The sequence below is a fragment of the Meles meles genome, chromosome 17 (genome assembly GCF_922984935.1).
Source record: "Meles meles chromosome 17, mMelMel3.1 paternal haplotype, whole genome shotgun sequence".
Lineage (NCBI taxonomy): Eukaryota > Metazoa > Chordata > Mammalia > Carnivora > Mustelidae > Meles > Meles meles.
This window is the reverse complement of record NC_060082.1, coordinates 59675057-59693559: the sequence shown is the minus strand read 5'-3', so window position 1 is coordinate 59693559 and position 18503 is coordinate 59675057. Positions and strand designations below refer to the sequence as shown.

Genomic DNA, 18503 nt, shown 5'->3' with positions numbered 1-18503 from the left:
AAAACTAAACATATTTTAAGTCATTTATAGAAGAACATCAAATGGACTAACATTTACATTATGGGGCCCAAAAGGAGAAGAGTGAAAGGAGCAGAAAAATTTTTAAGAAATAATTACTGAAAACTTCCCTAACCTGGGAAAGGAAACAGACATCTAGATCCAGGAAGCCCAGAGAGTTCCAAATAAGAAGAACCCGAATTATTTAAATTATAATTTAAATGTCAAAAGTTAAGCACAAGGAGATTTCTTAAAAAGCAGCAATGCGATAATTCATCAATTGAAAAAAAAAAGCACTATCTGCAAAGTGAAGCACAATAACATGAGGTATGGCTCTACTTATTGCCATTTTGTTAACTGTATTCTAGCTGGTTTGTAATTTTTTATGTGTTTTTCTTCTTCTCTGCTCTCTTCCTTTGTGGTTTCATGACTTTCTTTTGTGATATGCTTAGATTCTTTCTTCTGTATCTTTTTTGTGTCCACTATAAGTTTCTGCTTTGTGGTTATCATGAGGCTTACATACAAAAAATTGTAACAAGTCTATTTTCAGTAGATAATAACTTGTTTGATCACAGTATAAAGCTCTAAACTTTTACTCACCCTTTGCACATTGTTTTTTTTTTAATATTTTATTTATTCATTTGCCACAGAAAGATATCACAAGTAGGTAGAGAGGCAGGCAGAGAGAGTGGCAGAAGCAGGCACACCTCTGAGCAGAGAGCCTGATGCAGGGCTCAATCCCAGGACCCTGAGATCATGACCTGAGCCAAAGGCAGAGGCTTAACCCACTGAGCCACCCAGGTGCCCCTGCACATTGTTTTTAATGTCACATTTTATACCTTTTTTATCTTATGCATCCCTTAACAAATTATTGAAGTTATATTTTTACTTTAGTCTCTTAACCCTCACACTAGTTTTATAAGTAATTAACCCATTACCTTTACTATATATCTTTTAAGAGAAATTTATTATTTCATATTTTCTTATTACTAATTAGCACCCACCCAACTTTTTTTTTCAGCATGGAGTCACTTTTGAATTTCTCATAAGGCCATCTTAGTGATGATAAACTCCTTTAGCTTTTGTTAATCTGGAAAACTCTATTTCTCCTTCAATTCTGTAGGAAAGCTTTGCTGCACAGAGAATTCTTATATGGAAGTTTTTTCTTTCGGCACTTTGAATATCTTGTGCCACTCCTTTCTGGCCTACAATATTTCTGCTGAAAAATCTACTGGATAGCCAATGCCTGAAAAAACAAATTGAGAGAGAAATCAAACAATAACTTGAGACAAATGAAAATGGAAACTCAACATACCTCAATGAAATATTAGCAAACTGCATACAACAATATAGTAAACAATCGGGTGGGCTTTATTTGGGAGTGCAAGGATGGTTCAATATCTGTAAGTCAGTCAGCATCATAAACCACATCAATAAAATGAGGGGAAAATTATATGATTATCTCAGTAGATGCAGAAAAAGTATTTGACAAGATTCAAACTCCATTCTCAACAAAATGGTATTAGAGGAAACATACCTCGACATAATAAAGGCCATATAGGAAAAATCCACAGCTACCATCATACTCAATGGTGAAAAACCAAGAGCTTTCCCTCCAAGGTTAGGTCCAAGGTAAAGAACAAGACAAGGATGTCTACTCTCCTCACTTTTATTCAACATACTGGAAGTCCTAGCCACAGCAATCAGACAAGGAATAGAAATAAGATGCATGCTTATTAGTAAAGAAAAACTGTCACTATTTGCAGACCACATTATACTTTACATAGAAAATCCTAAAGACCCCACAAAAAACTACTAGAAGTAATAAACCAATTTAGTAAGGTTACAGGATACAAAATTAATAAACAGAAATTTGTACTATTTCTATACACTAACAATGAAGTTGCAGAAAGAGAAATTTGAAAAACACCATTTACAATCACATCAAAAATAGTAAAATACCTAGTGATAAACTTAACCAAAGAGGTGAAAGACCTGAACTCCAAAAACTATAAGACACTGATGAGAGACACTGAAAATAACACAGATGGAAAGATATTTAATACTCATGGATTGAAAGAACTAATAGTGTCAAAATGTCCATATTATCCAAAGCAATCTGCAGATTCAACGCAATCCCTATCAAAATACCAACAGCCTTTTTCACAAAACTAGAACAAATAATACTAAAATTTGTTACGTGGCCCCAAATAGCCAAAGCAATCCTGAGAAAGAAAAGTAAAGCTGGAGGTTCCACAGTTTCAGATTTCAAAATATACTACAAAGCTATAGTAATCAAAATAGAATGATACTGGTACAAAAATAAATGCATAGATCAATGGAACAGAATGGAGACCCCAGAAATAAACTCACATTTATATGGTCAATTAGTGTATGACAAGGGATGCTAGAATATACAATGGGGGAAAGGCAGTCTTTCGAATAAATAGTGTTGGGAAAACTGGACAGCTACATGAAAAGGAATGAAACTGGACTACTTTCTAACAACATAAAAAAAACCCCAAAAACTAAAAGTGGATTAATAACTTAAACATGAGATCTGAAACGAGAAAAATCCTAGAAGAGAACATAGGCAGTAATATCTGTGACATTGACCATAGCAGTGCTTTCTAGATATGTCTCCTAAGGCAAAAAAAAAAAAAAAAAAAAAAGCTATTGTTAAACTATTGATAAACTGTTGGGACTACATCAAAGTAAAAAGCTTTTGCACAACAAAGGAAACTACAAAACTAAAAGACAACCTATGGAATGGGAAAAGATATTTGCAAATGACGTATCTGATAAGGGGTTAATATCCAAAATATATAAAGAACTTACACAACACCAAAGAAAACCACAAATAATCTGGTTTAAAATGGTCAGAGCAGCTAAAGACATTTTTCTGAAGAAGACATGCAGAAGGCCAACAAACATGAAAAGATGCTCACCATTACTAATCATCAGGGAAATACAAATCAGTCTCACAATGAGATATCAGTTCAAGCTATTAAAATGGCCAAAATCAAGAAGACAAGAAACAAGTGTTGATAAGGATGTGGCAAAAAAGAAACCCTCATTTATTGTTGGTGGGAATTTGAATTGATACATCCACTGTGGAAAAGAGTATGGAGGTTCCTCAAAAAATTAAAAATACAGATACCTTTTGATCCAATAATTCCACTACTGAGTATTTACTCAAAGAAAATGAAAACACTAACTCAAAAAGATGCATGCACTTCTGTGTTTATTGCAGCATTATTTACAGTAGCCAAGACAGAGTAGCAACCTAAGTTTCCATCAGTAGATGAAGTGATACACACATGCACACACACACATACACAGGAGTATTACACAGCTATAAGAAAGGATGAGATTGTGCCATTTGAGACAACATGATGGACCTAGAGGATATTATGCTAAGTGAAATAAGTCAGACTGAGACAGACAAATACCATATGACTCCACTCCAAATGGAATCTTAAAAATGTGAATAAACAAACAGAGCTATCCCAGTCATCTTATTTCATCCATAAATATTTTAGTTTGTGTATTAAAAATGCTAAGATTCAGGGTGCCTGGGTGGCTCAGTGGATTAAGCCGCTGCCTTCGGCTCAGGTCATGATCTCAGGGTCCTGGGATCAAGCCCCGCATCGGGCTCTCTGCTCCGCGGGGAGCCTGCTTCCTCCTCTCTCTCTGCCTGCTTCTCTGCCTACTTGTGATCTCTGCCTGTCAAATAAATAAATAAAATCTTAAAAAAAATGCTAAGATTCTTAAATTTTATTTTATTATTATTATTTCCTTAAGCAAGCTCTGTACCCAATGTGGGGCTCAAACTCATGATTCCAGCATGCTCTACTGACTGAGTCAGCCACGTGCCCCTCAGCAGGAGAAGCCAGTTAGAAAGGATGCATACATATGATTCTATTAATACGAAATGTCCTGAATAAACAAATGTATAAGAAAGTGATTGCCTAGAGCAATAGTATAGGTGTTTGGGTAGTGAACCCCAAAGAATGCAGGGTTTTTTCATGGAATGAGAGTTTCTGATGCTCCACATCCTCAATAGTCTTTAGTAATTGTCAGTGTTTTGGATTTTCACCATTCTAATAAGTGTGTGCTGCTATATCACACACATTGTTTTAATTTGCAGTTCCCTAATTACATATGAGATAGAGCAACTTTTCATGTGCTCTTGTCATCTCTATATCTTCTTTGCTGAGGTTCCTGTTTGGATCCTTTGTCCATTTTATTTTTTTTTCTTTTTTTTTTTCCTTTGTCCATTTTAAAATTGGTTTTGTTTTCTTATTGTTGAGATTTAAGAGGTTTGGGGGGGTTTGTTTGTTTGTTTGTTTTTAATTTTGAGTACTAAGTTTTATCAGATACAAGTAGTTTTGCAAATATTTCCTCCCAGACTATGGACTATGGCTTCCCTTTTCATTCTCTTAACAGTGACTGTTTTCATTTTAATGAAGCCCAAGTTATCAAACTTTTCTTCCATAGATCATGCCTTTGGTGTTGTATCTAAAAAGTCATTGCTGAACTGAAGGTCCCCTAAGTTTTCTCCCATACTTTAGTCTTTTCGGTCAACACTTAATGAGCTTATTCTCCTTTTCTTTATTATTTTCCTTCTTCCAACAAAATTTTTAGATGCGTTATTTCTACTTTGTCAAAATATATATAACACCTATTAGTCTTTAACCTTTATTGTCATGCGTTAATGTTTTATCTACAATCAAATATATTAATGCTCACCACCAATCCTTTTTCCAGTTTTGCCAGTTTATACTGTATTCTGGTACAGTTGTTGATAAAGTTTCTATAATGGCCAGATAGTATGTATTTTAGACTTTGCAAATCAAATGATTTCTGTTAAAATAATTAACTCTGCCACTGTAACTTGAAAGCAGCCACGGACACTAAATAATGAAATTGAATGTGGCTGTATTCTCATAAAACTTTGTTTACAAAAACAGGTGATGAGCTGGATTTGGTACACAGGCCATAGTTTGCTGCCCCTTGCTCTAGTAAATTCCTCAGAAAGAGCTCCTAGATATAGTATTTCCTGACTTTTTTTTAAAGATTTATTTATTTTAGAAAGAGAGGATGCAAGGACATTTATGGGTGTCATATAAGGGTACAGAGGTGGGAGAGAATATTCAAACTCCTTGCTGAGTGCAGAGTCCAAAATGGGACTCAATTCCAGGACCCTGAGGTCATAACCTGAGCTGAAATCAAGAATCCAATGCTGAACTGACTGAGCCACCCAAATGCCCCTTCTGAATTCTTTTTAAAAAACTTTTTTTTTTTTTTTCTGTGACTTTAATAGTTAAAGGAGAGCTTGGTTGGACATAGAATCTTTGGTTCATATTATCATTCGTTGTTTACCTTATTTCATTCCTGGTTACCTTCCTTGTCACTTTGCTATATATGTTGCTTTAAAGAATTCTGATGTTCTTGTATCCTATTTGATGTTTTGGTTTTTTTTTCTTTTTTTTGGTGGGGGGAGGTCTGAGGATTTGCCTTTACTTTTAAAGTCTAATGTTCTCTCTGATAAGTTTCAGAGCTGACTTTTAAAGTTTATTTTTTTGGGTAGCAGTGATCTCTCTCTCTCTCTCTCTCTCTCTCTATATATATATATATATATATTTCTTTCTGCAAAGCTTTTTTAGTTACAGATTTAAATATTCTGTTGTTTTGTTTTTCAACTCTGGGGAACTCCAATTGTACAAGAGTTGGATTTTGTCTGCCTTCCATTTCAATTACTTTCTCTCTCTCTCTTTTTCCTTCTTATTCCACTTATAGTCTCTTGGTTGTTTTTCTGCCTTTCTTCAATGCCTTTTGTTTAGTTTTTATTCACATATAATTTCCCACTAGTATCTTTTAATTTAGTCTGCATTTCCTTTATCATCCTAGTTCATGTGCTGGTTTAGTCAACTCTTATTTCTATTTGTGGTTCATTTTCTGTTCCTAGCTTATGAATTTATTCTCTTCTAATTCTGTTATACAGTGTTATATTAGTTTGAGGTGTATGCTATAGTGATGCACCTAATTTATGAATTTATAATTCAAGATTTTTCTTTCTCTTATCAGCAAATGCTTGTTTGAGATTATTTAATTCAGTTTAGGATGTTAGTTTGCAGTTTTCTTCTGTGTTTGGTTTTTTGAAGGGACTTTTTTTAACTGAAATGTTTTTTTTTTTCTATTATAGTAGCTCTGTATAAAGTCTGATGATATCTTTGAATTTTATGGGCAGTTTGCCAGCTTGGGTTGGTTGGAAGATACCTAGTTGAGGCACCTAGATGCCTCTGTCCAAATCTGATTTCAGCCCAGGTCATGATCTTAAGGTCCTGAGATCGAGCCCTGTGTTGAGTTCCATGCTGGGTGTGGAACCTGCTTACGATTCTCTCTCCCTCATCCTCTGTTCTTCCCACATCCCCCCACAATCATTCCTAGTTAAACCTAACTTTCCTCTCTTATTCTAGCAAAGTGCAGTTTCTTTATTTGATAACTTTTTATTGGGAGTGTGGCATTTCCCTGGATGTTTTGTTTGGTTTTGTTTTTTGACTTGTCTTATCCTAAATTTCCCCTCTTGATTCTCCTTCCCTTCACCACTCACTCTCTGAAGGGTGTCTCCCTTTCCTGAGTCTTCTCTGCAGAAGTGCCATCTTTCCAGTGGTCCCATCTCAAGTCTCATATGCCTTTGGTTCTTGTCCTCCTAGTCAGTGCTCTCACCTTCTAGGAGTCTTTTTCTATTATATTTTTGCACCTAAGGAGTGCTTTTTCTCCCTGTGGGTGATTTTCATTCAGTCTTACCTTTTATTTTCCTGCTTTTACCCTGTAGTTTTTCAGAAGACCCCTCACTCTCCACAAAGAATTATGATAGGATCTTGAGTGAGAGTTCTGCTAAAGATAGTTAACTTTTTACTTACAGGTTTCTTGAAATTTGTAGTGTGCTTTGTCTTCTAGGTATGTTATGATGTACAACTTTCTGGGTTTTATTTGTTGATCTGTGCTGTTTTTTTAGAAATGTGTGGAGATAGTAACTTATGTGGCCATCCTTACCTGGGCTAACCATTGTCCTCCCACCACTCATGTTTTGATACACTGTTAGACTGCAGTAATAACAACTATATCCCTTTTATACTCACTATGCAGATCTTGTTCCACAAAAAAAAAACTCTTTTTTTTTTAAAGATTTTATTTATTTGACAGAAAGAGATCAGAAGTAGGCAGAGAGGCAGGCAGATAGAGAGGTAGAAGCAGGCTCCCTGCTGAGCAGAGAGCCTGATGTGGGGCCAGATCCCAGGACCCCAAGATCATGACTGGAGCCAAAGGCGGAGGCCCAACCCACTGAGCCACCCAGGTGCCCCCCCCCCCGCCCAGTGCTTTTATTAATATAGCTCCTGGTTGCTTTTATTTTTTTAATTATTCTTAATTTTTTTCCTAGGTATGAGCTGTCCCTTTTCGATATGTTGTTTCAAATTATTTTAGTTCACATGTTAGTCTCAAATTATAGTTAATATTGAAAAACACTTTAGTTTTCTTCTTTAGTATCCACAACTACATGTATATTGAATTTTCTTTGCCTATCTTCTATATTTGTCACTTACTCCTGAATTACTTTCTATTTCTTTTATTCTTAAAAACCTATTTCTCTCAAAGCCTTATCTATTGTTTATTCACAATTGTGGTTTTTCTAATTTGGTTTATTTATGAAATGACTTTTTCTTTTGTTTCTGTATTTTTCCCAACATAGAAGTCAGCTTACAAGTTTCAAACTCTGATTTATATTGTTCTTTCATAACTTCTGTCATTCTCTGATTTATTTTTCCTCATTTTAAAATACCAGATGTATCAGCCAGTGTTCTCACAGAGAAACAGAACCAATAGAACTTATACATATGTATACTAAGAGATTTATTTTAGGAAATTGACTCACGTGATTGTGGGAACAGAAGACTCTGAAATCTTAAGGTCAGGCCAGCAGGCTGGAACTTCAGGCGAGAGTTAATGCTGCAGTCTTAAAGCAGAATTTCTTCTCCAGGAAACCTCGGTTTTTTTCTGAATGTTTCCAACTGATGGAAGAGGCCTCATTCACATTATCATCAAAGACCTTCTCTTTTACTTAAAGTCAACTGATTGTAGATGTAAACCACATCTATAAAATATCCTCACTGCAAAACCTATGTTAGATTAAATAACAGGGTTCTGTAATCTAACCAAGTTGATACGTAAGACTAACCCCCATATTAAGTTGTAGATTTCACTTATTTATTGGGTATGTTCTTACAGAGATGTTATTTTGCTTTGTATTTTCTTTTTCTTATAACAACTGTGTGAAATTAGACTGTAATCCTTTTTCTGTTGCTTTTTTTTTTTTTAACATGAAATTGATTTACCTGATCTTTAAGGTGAGGTGGGTCAAAGTAACTTTTAACTTCATAGTTTTAGAGTTACCTCTTCTGTTGTTTTGTAAAGTGTCCAAAAATAAGGCTAATACTTTTTGAGATCTCCAGATTCTGTTTCCTTCTCTCATTCATCAGTAGTTTTTCTTTCCTTTGTCTTTATTGTCCTTTTCCAGCTCAACTGGGATTCTTTTCCCTTCATTACACATCCTTGTCCTGGAAGCTATCTTTAGATCCTTGGTTTTGGTGTTCATAGATCCTAGCTTCTCCTGCCCCTTCAAATATTATCATGGACCTCTTGGACTTAGAAATTGAAAAGTACAACAACCCCTCTGATTAGAGTTGCTATATTCCAGTTGTCCTGTCTTGGTTTCCTATGAATACCTATCACTGATTTCAGTGTTCTTCTCTTTTGAGTGAAAGGTCCCCCAATAATGGTTCTGTGATTAAAGGAGTGAGACTGATACAAAGTGAAGGTCAAGCAAAGCTTTATTTCACGCCAAGCATCAAGAATCAAACCGAACGTTCTGGGCTGTGCCTCTTACAGAGAGGGCAACATCTCTCTGCTTCACAGACTAGCTTTTAAGGGCAAAGGCCATGCAGTTGGGCCTGGCCATGCACAGGTGGCCAATGAAATTGTAACACACAGAGAGAGCTGCACAGTCATGTTAGGTCACACATAAATGGCCAATTGAATTACAATTTACCCTAGTAGATATTTGAACCAGCCTATCACCTTGGTCAGAATTGGTGCCCAAAAGGTGCCCAAAGGGCCGGTCCCATACTCCTTAGTAACTAGGGAGACAGTATGCGCCCCCCCACTGATCGGATGTCTCCACCCTTGTATTTGGGCTTTGTTACCTGGGACTGGTTTCCGAGTCTTGTTTTTAAGTAAGTCCCCTGGGGGAAGGGGGGCAGGGACAGTTTAAGTTTTAAACAACAAAGTTATTATTTAACGGGATGGAAGTTCTCTGGCTAAATAGGTCCTTACACTGAGGTCTACCATATTTGCTTTCTTTTGCTGCCTTATGCTGATACCATGTGAGTCTGGTTATTTTAGCTAGCTTGTTCCAACCCACTTATACTTTGGGCTTTTGAGGAGTACTTTGTCACTAAGTTGTATTGTTGACATTATCTGATGTTATTGTTTTTTCTTGGTACTATCCTAATTGTCTTCTCTGTGCCTACAAGGAAATTTGAGTAGATTGAAAAACTACATCACCACTAACCCTTCCCAATTAATTTTCTTTTGCAAATGCCTCCTTTTGTATCCTTTCTTTTACTTTTTTGGTTTTCTCTGTTGTTATTTTATTAGCATCTTATACTGAGAACCAAGTTCATTCGCTTTCAAACTACCTTATTTCTTTTGTATATATTTAAGGCTATCAATTTCATTTTAGGGATTATTTATACTATATACTACAACTTTTGAGAACATTGAATGCTTTTATTCTTTAGTTATAAATATTTTGTAATTTCCACTGTGATTTCTCCTTTACTTCATGAATCATTTGGAAGTAAAGTTTAGGTTTTGTTTTCTTTTTTTCCTTTAAGAATTACAAATATCTGGGGCGCCTGGGTGGCTCAGTGGGTTAAGCCTCTGCCTTCAGCCCAGGTCATGATCTCAGGGTCCTGGGATCAAGCCCCACATTGGGCTCTCTGCTCGGCAGGGAGCATGCTTCCCCCTCTCTCTCTGCCTGCCTCTCTGTCTACTTGTGATCTCTCTCTCTCAAATAAATAAATAAAATAAAATAAAAGAATTACAAATATCTTAAGAATTTCTTCTGGCTAACTTTATGAGAAATTCTAATTTTATTTCATTAATATCAAAGACATAGTATGTGTGATGATACTTCTTTGAGATTCGCTAAGGCTTCTGTAAATATGATCAATTTTGCTAAATGTTCTATGTGAGATTGGAAAGAATATATTTTATTTTATTTTGGCTAATTCTATAGGTTTATATATAGGTTTATCTTTAGCTCAGAAAAGTATGTCAAAAATCTACCACTGTATTTGTGGCTTTTAAGTTTTTTCCTGGTACTTCTTCGTGCTTTAGATCAATGCTTTATATAATTTATAGGTTCAATGCAGTCCCTATCAAAATACCAACAGCATTTTTCACAAAATTGGAATAAATAATACCAAAATTTGTATGAAGCCACAAAAGACCCCAATTAGCCAAAGCAGTGTCGAGAAAGGACAAAGCTGGGGGTATCACAACCCCCAGTTTTGAGATAAACTACAAAGCTATAGTAATGAAAATAGAATAGTACTGGCACAAAAATATACACACAGATCAATGGAAGAGTAGAAAGTCCAGAAATAAACCAATGAATATATGGTCAATTAGTCTATGACAAAGGATGCTAGAATTTACAGTGGGAAAGACAGTCTTTTCAATAAAAAGTATTGGGAAAATGAGACAGCTGCATGTAAAAGAATGACATTGAACTATTTTCTTATACCATATACAAAAATAAATGCAAAATGGACTAAAGACCTAAACTTGAGACCTGAAACCTTAAAAATCCTAGATGAGAGCACAGGCAGTAATTTCTCTGACATCAGCCTTAACATTTTTCTAGATGTCTCCTATGCAAGGAAAACAAAAGCAAAAACAAACTATTGGAACAACATCAGAATAAAAACCTTCTTCATAGCAAAGAAAACCACCAACAGAACAAAAAGACAACTTACTGAATGGGAGATGTTATTTGCAAGAGACATATATGGTATAGGGTTAATATCTAAAATATATAAAGAACTTATACAACTCAACACTGAAAAATCCCCTAAATAATCCAGTTAAAAAATAGGCAAAGGACATACAGATGGCCACCAGAGACATGAAAAGATGTTCAACATTACTAATCATCAGTGCAAATTGAAATCACAGTGAAAATATCACCACACACCTATCAGAAGGGCTAGAATCAAAACCATAATAAATAACAAGTGTTAGTGAAGATGTGGAGAAAAAAGAACTTTTGTGCACTGTTGGTGGGAATGCAAACTGAGGCAGCCACTGTGGAGAAACAGTATGGAGGTAACTTTAAAAATTAGAGGGGCACCTGGGAAGCTAAGTCATTTAAGCACTCGGCTCTTGGTTTCAGCTCAGTTCATGATCTCAGGGTCACAGGATGGAGCCCCACATAGAGCTCCATGCTCAGCATGGAGTCTGCTTAAGATTCTCTCCCTCTGCCCCTCCCCCTTCTCAAGCTATCTCTTTCTCTCTCAAATAAATCTAAAAAATTTAAAAATAGAAATACCATATGATCCAGTAATTCCAGTTCTGGGTTTTTACCCAAAGAAAATGAAAACACTAATTCAAAAAGGCATGTGCACACCTATGTTTATTGCAATGTTACTGACAATAACTAGATACAGAAGCAACCTAAGTATCTATCAATAGATGAATGGATGAGGAAGATTGCTTATCAAAAGTTGAACGGTTAAGAAACACACACACCCCCCAGAATGTTACACAGCCATGCCAAACGATGAGATCATGCCATTTGAAACAACATGGGGGACTGAGAGGGTATGTTAAGTGAAATAAATCATACTGAGAAAGACAAATACCATATGATTTCACTCATAAGTGGAATCTTAAGAAACAACAATAGCAACAACAAATGAATAAACAAAAGGCAGAATCAGACCTATAAATACAGAGAACAAACTGATGGTCTCCAGAGGGAAGGGTGATGGGTTGAGCAAAACGGGTGAATGGGAATAGGAAGTATAGGCTTCCAGTTATGACATGAGTAAGTCAGGGGAAAAAAAAAAGACACAGTATAAGGAATGTAGTCGATGATACTGTAATAGCAGGCTATCAGCACAGGGGCAGCTACACTCGTGAACGTGGCATAATATAAATATCTGTGGAATCACTCTGCCATACATCGTGTGTCAACTATACTCAAAAGAATTGTTTTGCTTTATGTATTTCAGAGTTATGTTACATCTTCTGGCAATTTTTTCCTTTTTTCTTCTTATACATTGTCATTAATCCTATAATTTAAATTTATGACAGAGTTGGTATTATAACCCCCATTTTACCGCTGAAAAAACTGAAGCAGTATTTACAGATGTATATCTACATGAAATGACTGCCTGTGTTTGTGCACATAATTGTTACTATAAATGTGAAGTTGGGTTCCAACCCTGGCTTAAGAAGAGGACCAGGGGCACCTGGGTGGCTCAGTCAGTTGTGTCTGACTTTTGATCTCAGCTCAGGGTGAGTTCAGGCCCCATGTTGGGCTCCACGATGGGCCCAGAGACTCCTTCAAAAAAAAAAAAGAGAGAGAGAGAGAGAACCAATGTTAAGACTAAGACTGATGATGTTAGAAATTGGATCAGTATCCTTCAAAAAGGGAAAGAAAGAACTTATAAATCAAAGAACATAGAAACAGAAAAAAAAATAAGGAATAAGGAAACGGGGAAAATGTGACTGATGGAAGTTACCGTGGGTGAGTCAGTGATACGCGAAGAGTAGGGCCTCAGAATTTACCGTGACTTGTCTTTAATGGAAGGATCTTGTCTCACTCATTTTTCTTTATCCTCAGAATCTACTGGAGTGCCAGTCGCCTGCTGGATACTTGATAGATTATTTCTGACATAAAATAAAATAAGAATCAATTTTGGGCGGGGGGACCTCTGAAACATCTTGGAAAAGTTAAGTGACTTTTCCTTTGTCACATTACTTTGTAAAATTGTAACGGAATCAAATTTTAGTTCTTCTTTTTTTTTTTAAATAGTAAGGACCCAGGAAATTGAGCCCTCCATCAGAGCATTGAGATAAAAATTTTGGAGAAGACTTTTTTGCTTGAACTATTTTATCTTCTTTTTTAGATTAAGTTAGAGTATGAAGGAACATTATTTTCTGAGTGGAGTGTGCCAGCAACTTGCTCTGTGAAAAATAAAAGGTAAGATTTTTGCTGTGAATATCAACATTCACATTTCACATAAAAACATATTCATATACTGTGGAAGTTCAGATTCAAGGCTCTGATTGAACGTAAATTTCTTCCCATTACAATATGCGAAAAAAAAGACAAAAATCTCATCAAAAAGTAAAAGTAAAATATTGCTATATTTTAAATGTTTCTTGTTAACATACAATTGATGTTTTTAGACTTAAAAAGCAATAGGGGAATTTTTACTAATCTTGTATGTATCTATGCTTATTTTTCTCCCTGTTCTTTTTAAATACTAGCTCCCCCAAGACAGAACTGCGTTGTTCCTCTCCTGGTGTTCAGACTATAAGACCACTTGTTATCGGCCCAGTAAGTTGATTTTAAAGACAAGTTATTAAATCTTGCATAAGTATCTCTGTTACATTTTATTTTCCCAATTTGAACTTTCAACCTGTTTTAAATAGTAGAAGTGTTAAGTATAAATAAAAGGTATTTTTAAGTTATTGTCAATACGACAGTTTTCAGGTATATCTCATAGCAGATTGTAAGTTAGGAAATGATGGGTGCTTGTGTGGCTCTGTTGGTTAGCCGTCCGCCTTTGGCTCAGGTCATGATCCCAGGGTCCTGGGATCAAGCCCCATGTCAGGGGTCCCAGCTCAATGGGGAGTCTGCTTCTCCCTCTCCCTTTCCCTCTGTGTGCTGTCTCTCTCAAATAAATAAATATTTAAAAATTCAGTTCTAAAATGGTATGTGATTTTTATCTTAGCCTTTTCACCAAGTATGTTAAAGCCCCTGTTACCATCTTATTGATAATAGTACTCCCCACCTAGTGAGTCTCATGTTATATACTTTTATGACAATTCTCTGGATAAAAAGCCGTCTCTGGCAAGTTTGTTTTTATGATATTTTCTTCAATTCAAGAAAGCATATGTGAATGCCAACACATGAGAGTGATGTTGAATCCTCTCTCGTTACACAAAAAGAAAGAGTTAGGCATTAAAAACATTGGCCCTCTGTTAATTAGTAACAGGTACTGTCCATGCACCTTATAGGTGATATTCCCACAAAAGTGTGCCCAAAGCCATTGCTGGAGAGACTCCATGTGACAAATCTTTTCTTTATTTTGGGGCTTGTGCCTTCTTTTTAATGAATAATCTTTATTTTCAGATAATAAGTAGAGTGCTATGGGAGAGGCCAGATGAATATTAATTCATTTTTTCAAAACTTGTAGATTGAAAAATAGTGAATTTGTCTTTTGAGTTTATGAATATTCACCAGGTTCATGGACAAAATTCCCAAACATTCTGTCATATGTTGGAAGCCCAAATGTGAAATATATAGAAATTTTGTACAGACAAATATGCATATATAAGAATATCTTTGTCATTTATGTATGGTCCCATCAGATCTTACAACCTTTAAGGATGTACATGTGACTTTTGGAATACTCTCCAAAGCACTCAGATACAACAATCAAAATTGTCTCCAGTGCCCCCGGTGAACAAAATCATCTCTGATTCAGAATCATTAAACAAGAAAATGAATTGAATTGTTTTCAGTGAGCAAGACTGTCTAGGAAAACTCACTGTTTTCCTTCACACACTCACAGAGAGCACGTCTGTTACCAGATGTGGTGTGGGGGTTGGTCTCCCTGCGGACTATTTCTGACACCAGCGGAGTTTCCTGCAGGTCAGAGTTCTGGCCTTTTCTGCATGGAGTAACTTCACATCCTACCAGTCAAGGGCTCAGTCCCGCAAGACTGCCCACCTCACATGCCAATTGCAAGTTCCAGTTTGTCACCTGACTGACTGGCTATAAACCCAGGTTCCCACAACCTTGTCTTCAGATTCAATAATGTGCTAGAACAGCACACAGAGCTCAGGGAAACATTTACCAGTTATAATAATAAGTAAATAATAAATATTATAAATATAAATATAATAAACCATTTACTGATTATAATAATAAAAGATATGATAAAGGATACAAATGAACAGCCAGAAAGGAGGTGCCTAAGGCAAGGTCTGGAAAGGCCCTGAGCACAGGAGTGTGTGGCCCGTGGAGCTGAGCTGTGTCAACCTGCCAGCATGTGGACATGTTTACCAACCTGGAAGCACTCTGATTTTTATGGGGGCTTCATCCCATAAGCATGATCAATGATTAACTCATTTTCTAGTCCCTCTCCCCTCTCCAGAGGGTGGGAGGTTGAGCTAAAAGTTCCAAGTTTCTAATGATGGCATGGCCTTCGTAGGGACCAGTTCCCATCCAGGAGCCCACCCAGAGTTGCCGCATTAGAACAAAAGAAAGCTCCATGTCAGACCCTCCTGTCATTCGGGAGATTATAAGAACTGTAGGAGCTCTGCATCAGGCACCAGAGTCAAAGACCGAATATTAGTAGGAACCGGGCAAAAAGACACATATATACATGTTTCATTATTTCGCAAAGACAAATATAACAGAAACAATACGCTATCTAAATTTGTCACTCATGATAGTAAATTCTTAATTACAAAGAGTAGCTGAAGAATAGAACTGGTATTATATGAATATTCATTAGTTCCATTCTGAAATTTGTTCATTATACTTCCTCTGATCTTAGATATTTAATTTAGTTCCTCTGTGACTCCTATGCCTGTATCCAGATGTGTATTTATTTTAAAGTTACATTTAGATATCATAGTTTATTTTCCATTTTCTTTCAGGATTCAGAAGAAGAACGCAATTTGTCTGTGGACAGTTCCCATATATGTTTCCTGTGGTATTTTAAAGTTATGTAAGTAATGTAATATCATATTGAATACAAAGCTTTTTAAGAGTATTTAGCTTTGGGTGTCTGGATGGTTCAGTCGGTTAAGCGTCTGCCTTCGTCATGATCCTAGGGTCCTGGGATTGAGTGCCGAGTTGGGCTCCCTGCTCAATAGGGAGCCTGCGTCTCCCCCTGCCCCTCCCCCTGCTCGTGCTCTCGCTCGCTCTCTCTCTCAAATAAATAAAATATTTTTTTAAAAAAGAGTGTTTAGCTTTAATTTTGAATTAACCACAAATGGTTATCTGCATTATTATTTTCTGCATTATTATTTTCATGTAAGCTTTTCATTCACCAATCAAGATATCCTCAAATAAGATGCCAAACTACTGTTGGGTAATAAACATTAAAAGTAACAGTAGAAACCACCATTTGAACATAGAATTCTAATGTTCAGACTTTATGTAAATTATCTCTTTCAATTTTCATAACAAACACACGACTATAAGTATTATTATTGTTATTTTATAAATGAGGAAAAGTGCGCTTGGATAGGTTAAATAATTTGTATAAAAATATACAGCTACTAAAAGATAGCACTGGGATTTGACTCTGGTTTTTAGGCTACCGGGCTTTTTGATTTTCATTATATACATCCTGTTCCAAAAGGATGCTCTTTGTTTTGGATAGTTTCTCAAACCCATTTTAACACGAGAGTGAGTGAATATAACTAAAAAGGGAAAACTGGCACAAGGGAAGATAATTAACTGCATTACAAAATTGTTTGACAACTTAAAAGCATCAGTGAATCCAAATATTTTTCACTGTCAAAGTCAAGGCAATATCTTGTATAGAACAATATCCTGTATAGAATACAAACAACTGTCTTACGTGTCCCGGCTCTCCAGAAGACTGCGATGTGTCTATTTTTTTTTTTTTTTTTTTTTTTTTTTGTCAACCCAACTTTCTTTCCTTTGGGAGAACCATCCCTCCCCTATCCTGTGATAAATTAATTTCGTGTGATTTATGTGGTACTAACTCCACACACTCAAATTTTGGGGGCCACAGTGATTCGGTGAGGATTGACACATGACCCAGGCAGAATCAGTCAGGATACTCGTATCTTCAAGAAAGCATAGTTGTTACTGATGGTTGTCTTGGTTCACGTGGTCCCTTAAAGCCAGGTAGCTCTGCAGTTTCTATGCACTTTTTGGATCCACATCCTGATAACTAGATTTTAGCAGGCCGGTCCAGGGGTACCCAGTTAGCTGTTCCCCTCCGAATTGCTGCCACCCACCCAGAGTCTTACCAAGAAGCAAGGGCTACGTCTCTGCTATTCCTGAAACTGGCAGACTTCTGTCCTTGTTGTTGGTTTCAGAAATGCCAATTACCAGCTTTCTCCTGTGGATTTTGAACCAACTGGCATATAGACAATGGATAATGTGGAGATAAAAATTCCTGGTACAGCTGAACTGGAGAATAAAACCTGCTTTTCTGGCCAAATGGGCTATTTTCTGCTTCCCCCAGGTAGAGACCATGGGAACCATCAGAAAAGAGAATCTACCAAAAAAAAAAATGCATTTATAGTCAGTTTCCCACATCTCCAATCTCACACATACTGAGCCCCAAGAGCTGGTGAAAGAGATGGGCCTCCAGATTACCCTGATCTGGTTATGGATTGTGAAAGCAAAATCCAAAGACAAAAAGAGAGAACTCAGTGGGAGCTAAGTGTTTTCCTATTACATAGGTGGTAGAAATGTTCATAGTCTGTCATCTGTAAAAATACCATTTAAAGAATAAAATGAAGCTAGTACCCAGGTAGTCATCACACAAGTCAAGAAATAAAACATGATAGGAACCCTAAAATCTGTTACTTAGAAATGCAGAGGGGCGCCTGGGTGGCATAGTGGGTTAAAGCCTCTGCCTTTGGCTCGGGTCATGATCCCAGGGTCCTGGAATTGAGCCCCATCGGGCTCTCTGCTCAGCAGGGAGCCTGCTTCCTCCTCTCTCTCTGCCTGCCTCTCTGCCTGCTTGTGATCTCTGTCTGTCAAATAAATAAATAAAATCTTTAAAAAAGAAAGAAAGGAAGAAAGAAAGAAAGAAAGAAAGAAAGAAAGAAAGAAAGAAAGAAAGAAAGAAAGAAATGCAGAATCTGGGGCTTCATTCCCAAGCTCCTAAATCATTATGTGCATTTTAACAAGATCCTATAGACATTGTATGTACATTACTGCTTAGGACGTACCACTTTAATGCACATAAATGAAAATTTCTCTAGGATAAAGACCTGCAGGTAGAACTGACTAAAAGTAGGATATGCATTCGCTCAGCTTTACTAGTTAATGCCTAATTTCTTTTTGAAAAGATAGTTCTAATCTACCCTCCACCAGCTGTGGAGAGAAGTTGCCATTGTACCATATCCTCACCAACTCTTAATAT

The 18503-nt window shown here is 36.4% G+C and overlaps 1 protein-coding gene and 1 long non-coding RNA gene across 2 annotated transcripts in view; one reads left to right on the top strand and one right to left on the bottom strand.

Annotated features, from left to right (window-relative positions):
- CATSPERE (catsper channel auxiliary subunit epsilon) overlaps positions 1–18503 on the top strand; it is a 147748-nt gene that overhangs the window by 6213 nt on the left and 123032 nt on the right. Inside the window, exons 3-5 of the mRNA XM_045983515.1 lie at positions 13260–13333; positions 13624–13693; positions 16027–16097. Coding sequence (XP_045839471.1) covers positions 13260–13333; positions 13624–13693; positions 16027–16097 — 215 coding nt within the window. The remainder of the gene's footprint in view (positions 1–13259; positions 13334–13623; positions 13694–16026; positions 16098–18503) is intronic.
- LOC123928385 overlaps positions 701–18503 on the bottom strand; it is a 51129-nt gene continuing 33326 nt past the window's right edge. Inside the window, exons 2-3 of the long non-coding RNA XR_006815683.1 lie at positions 7937–8072; positions 701–1243 (exon numbers count right to left, since the gene is read on the bottom strand). This is a non-coding gene — a long non-coding RNA (uncharacterized LOC123928385). The remainder of the gene's footprint in view (positions 1244–7936; positions 8073–18503) is intronic.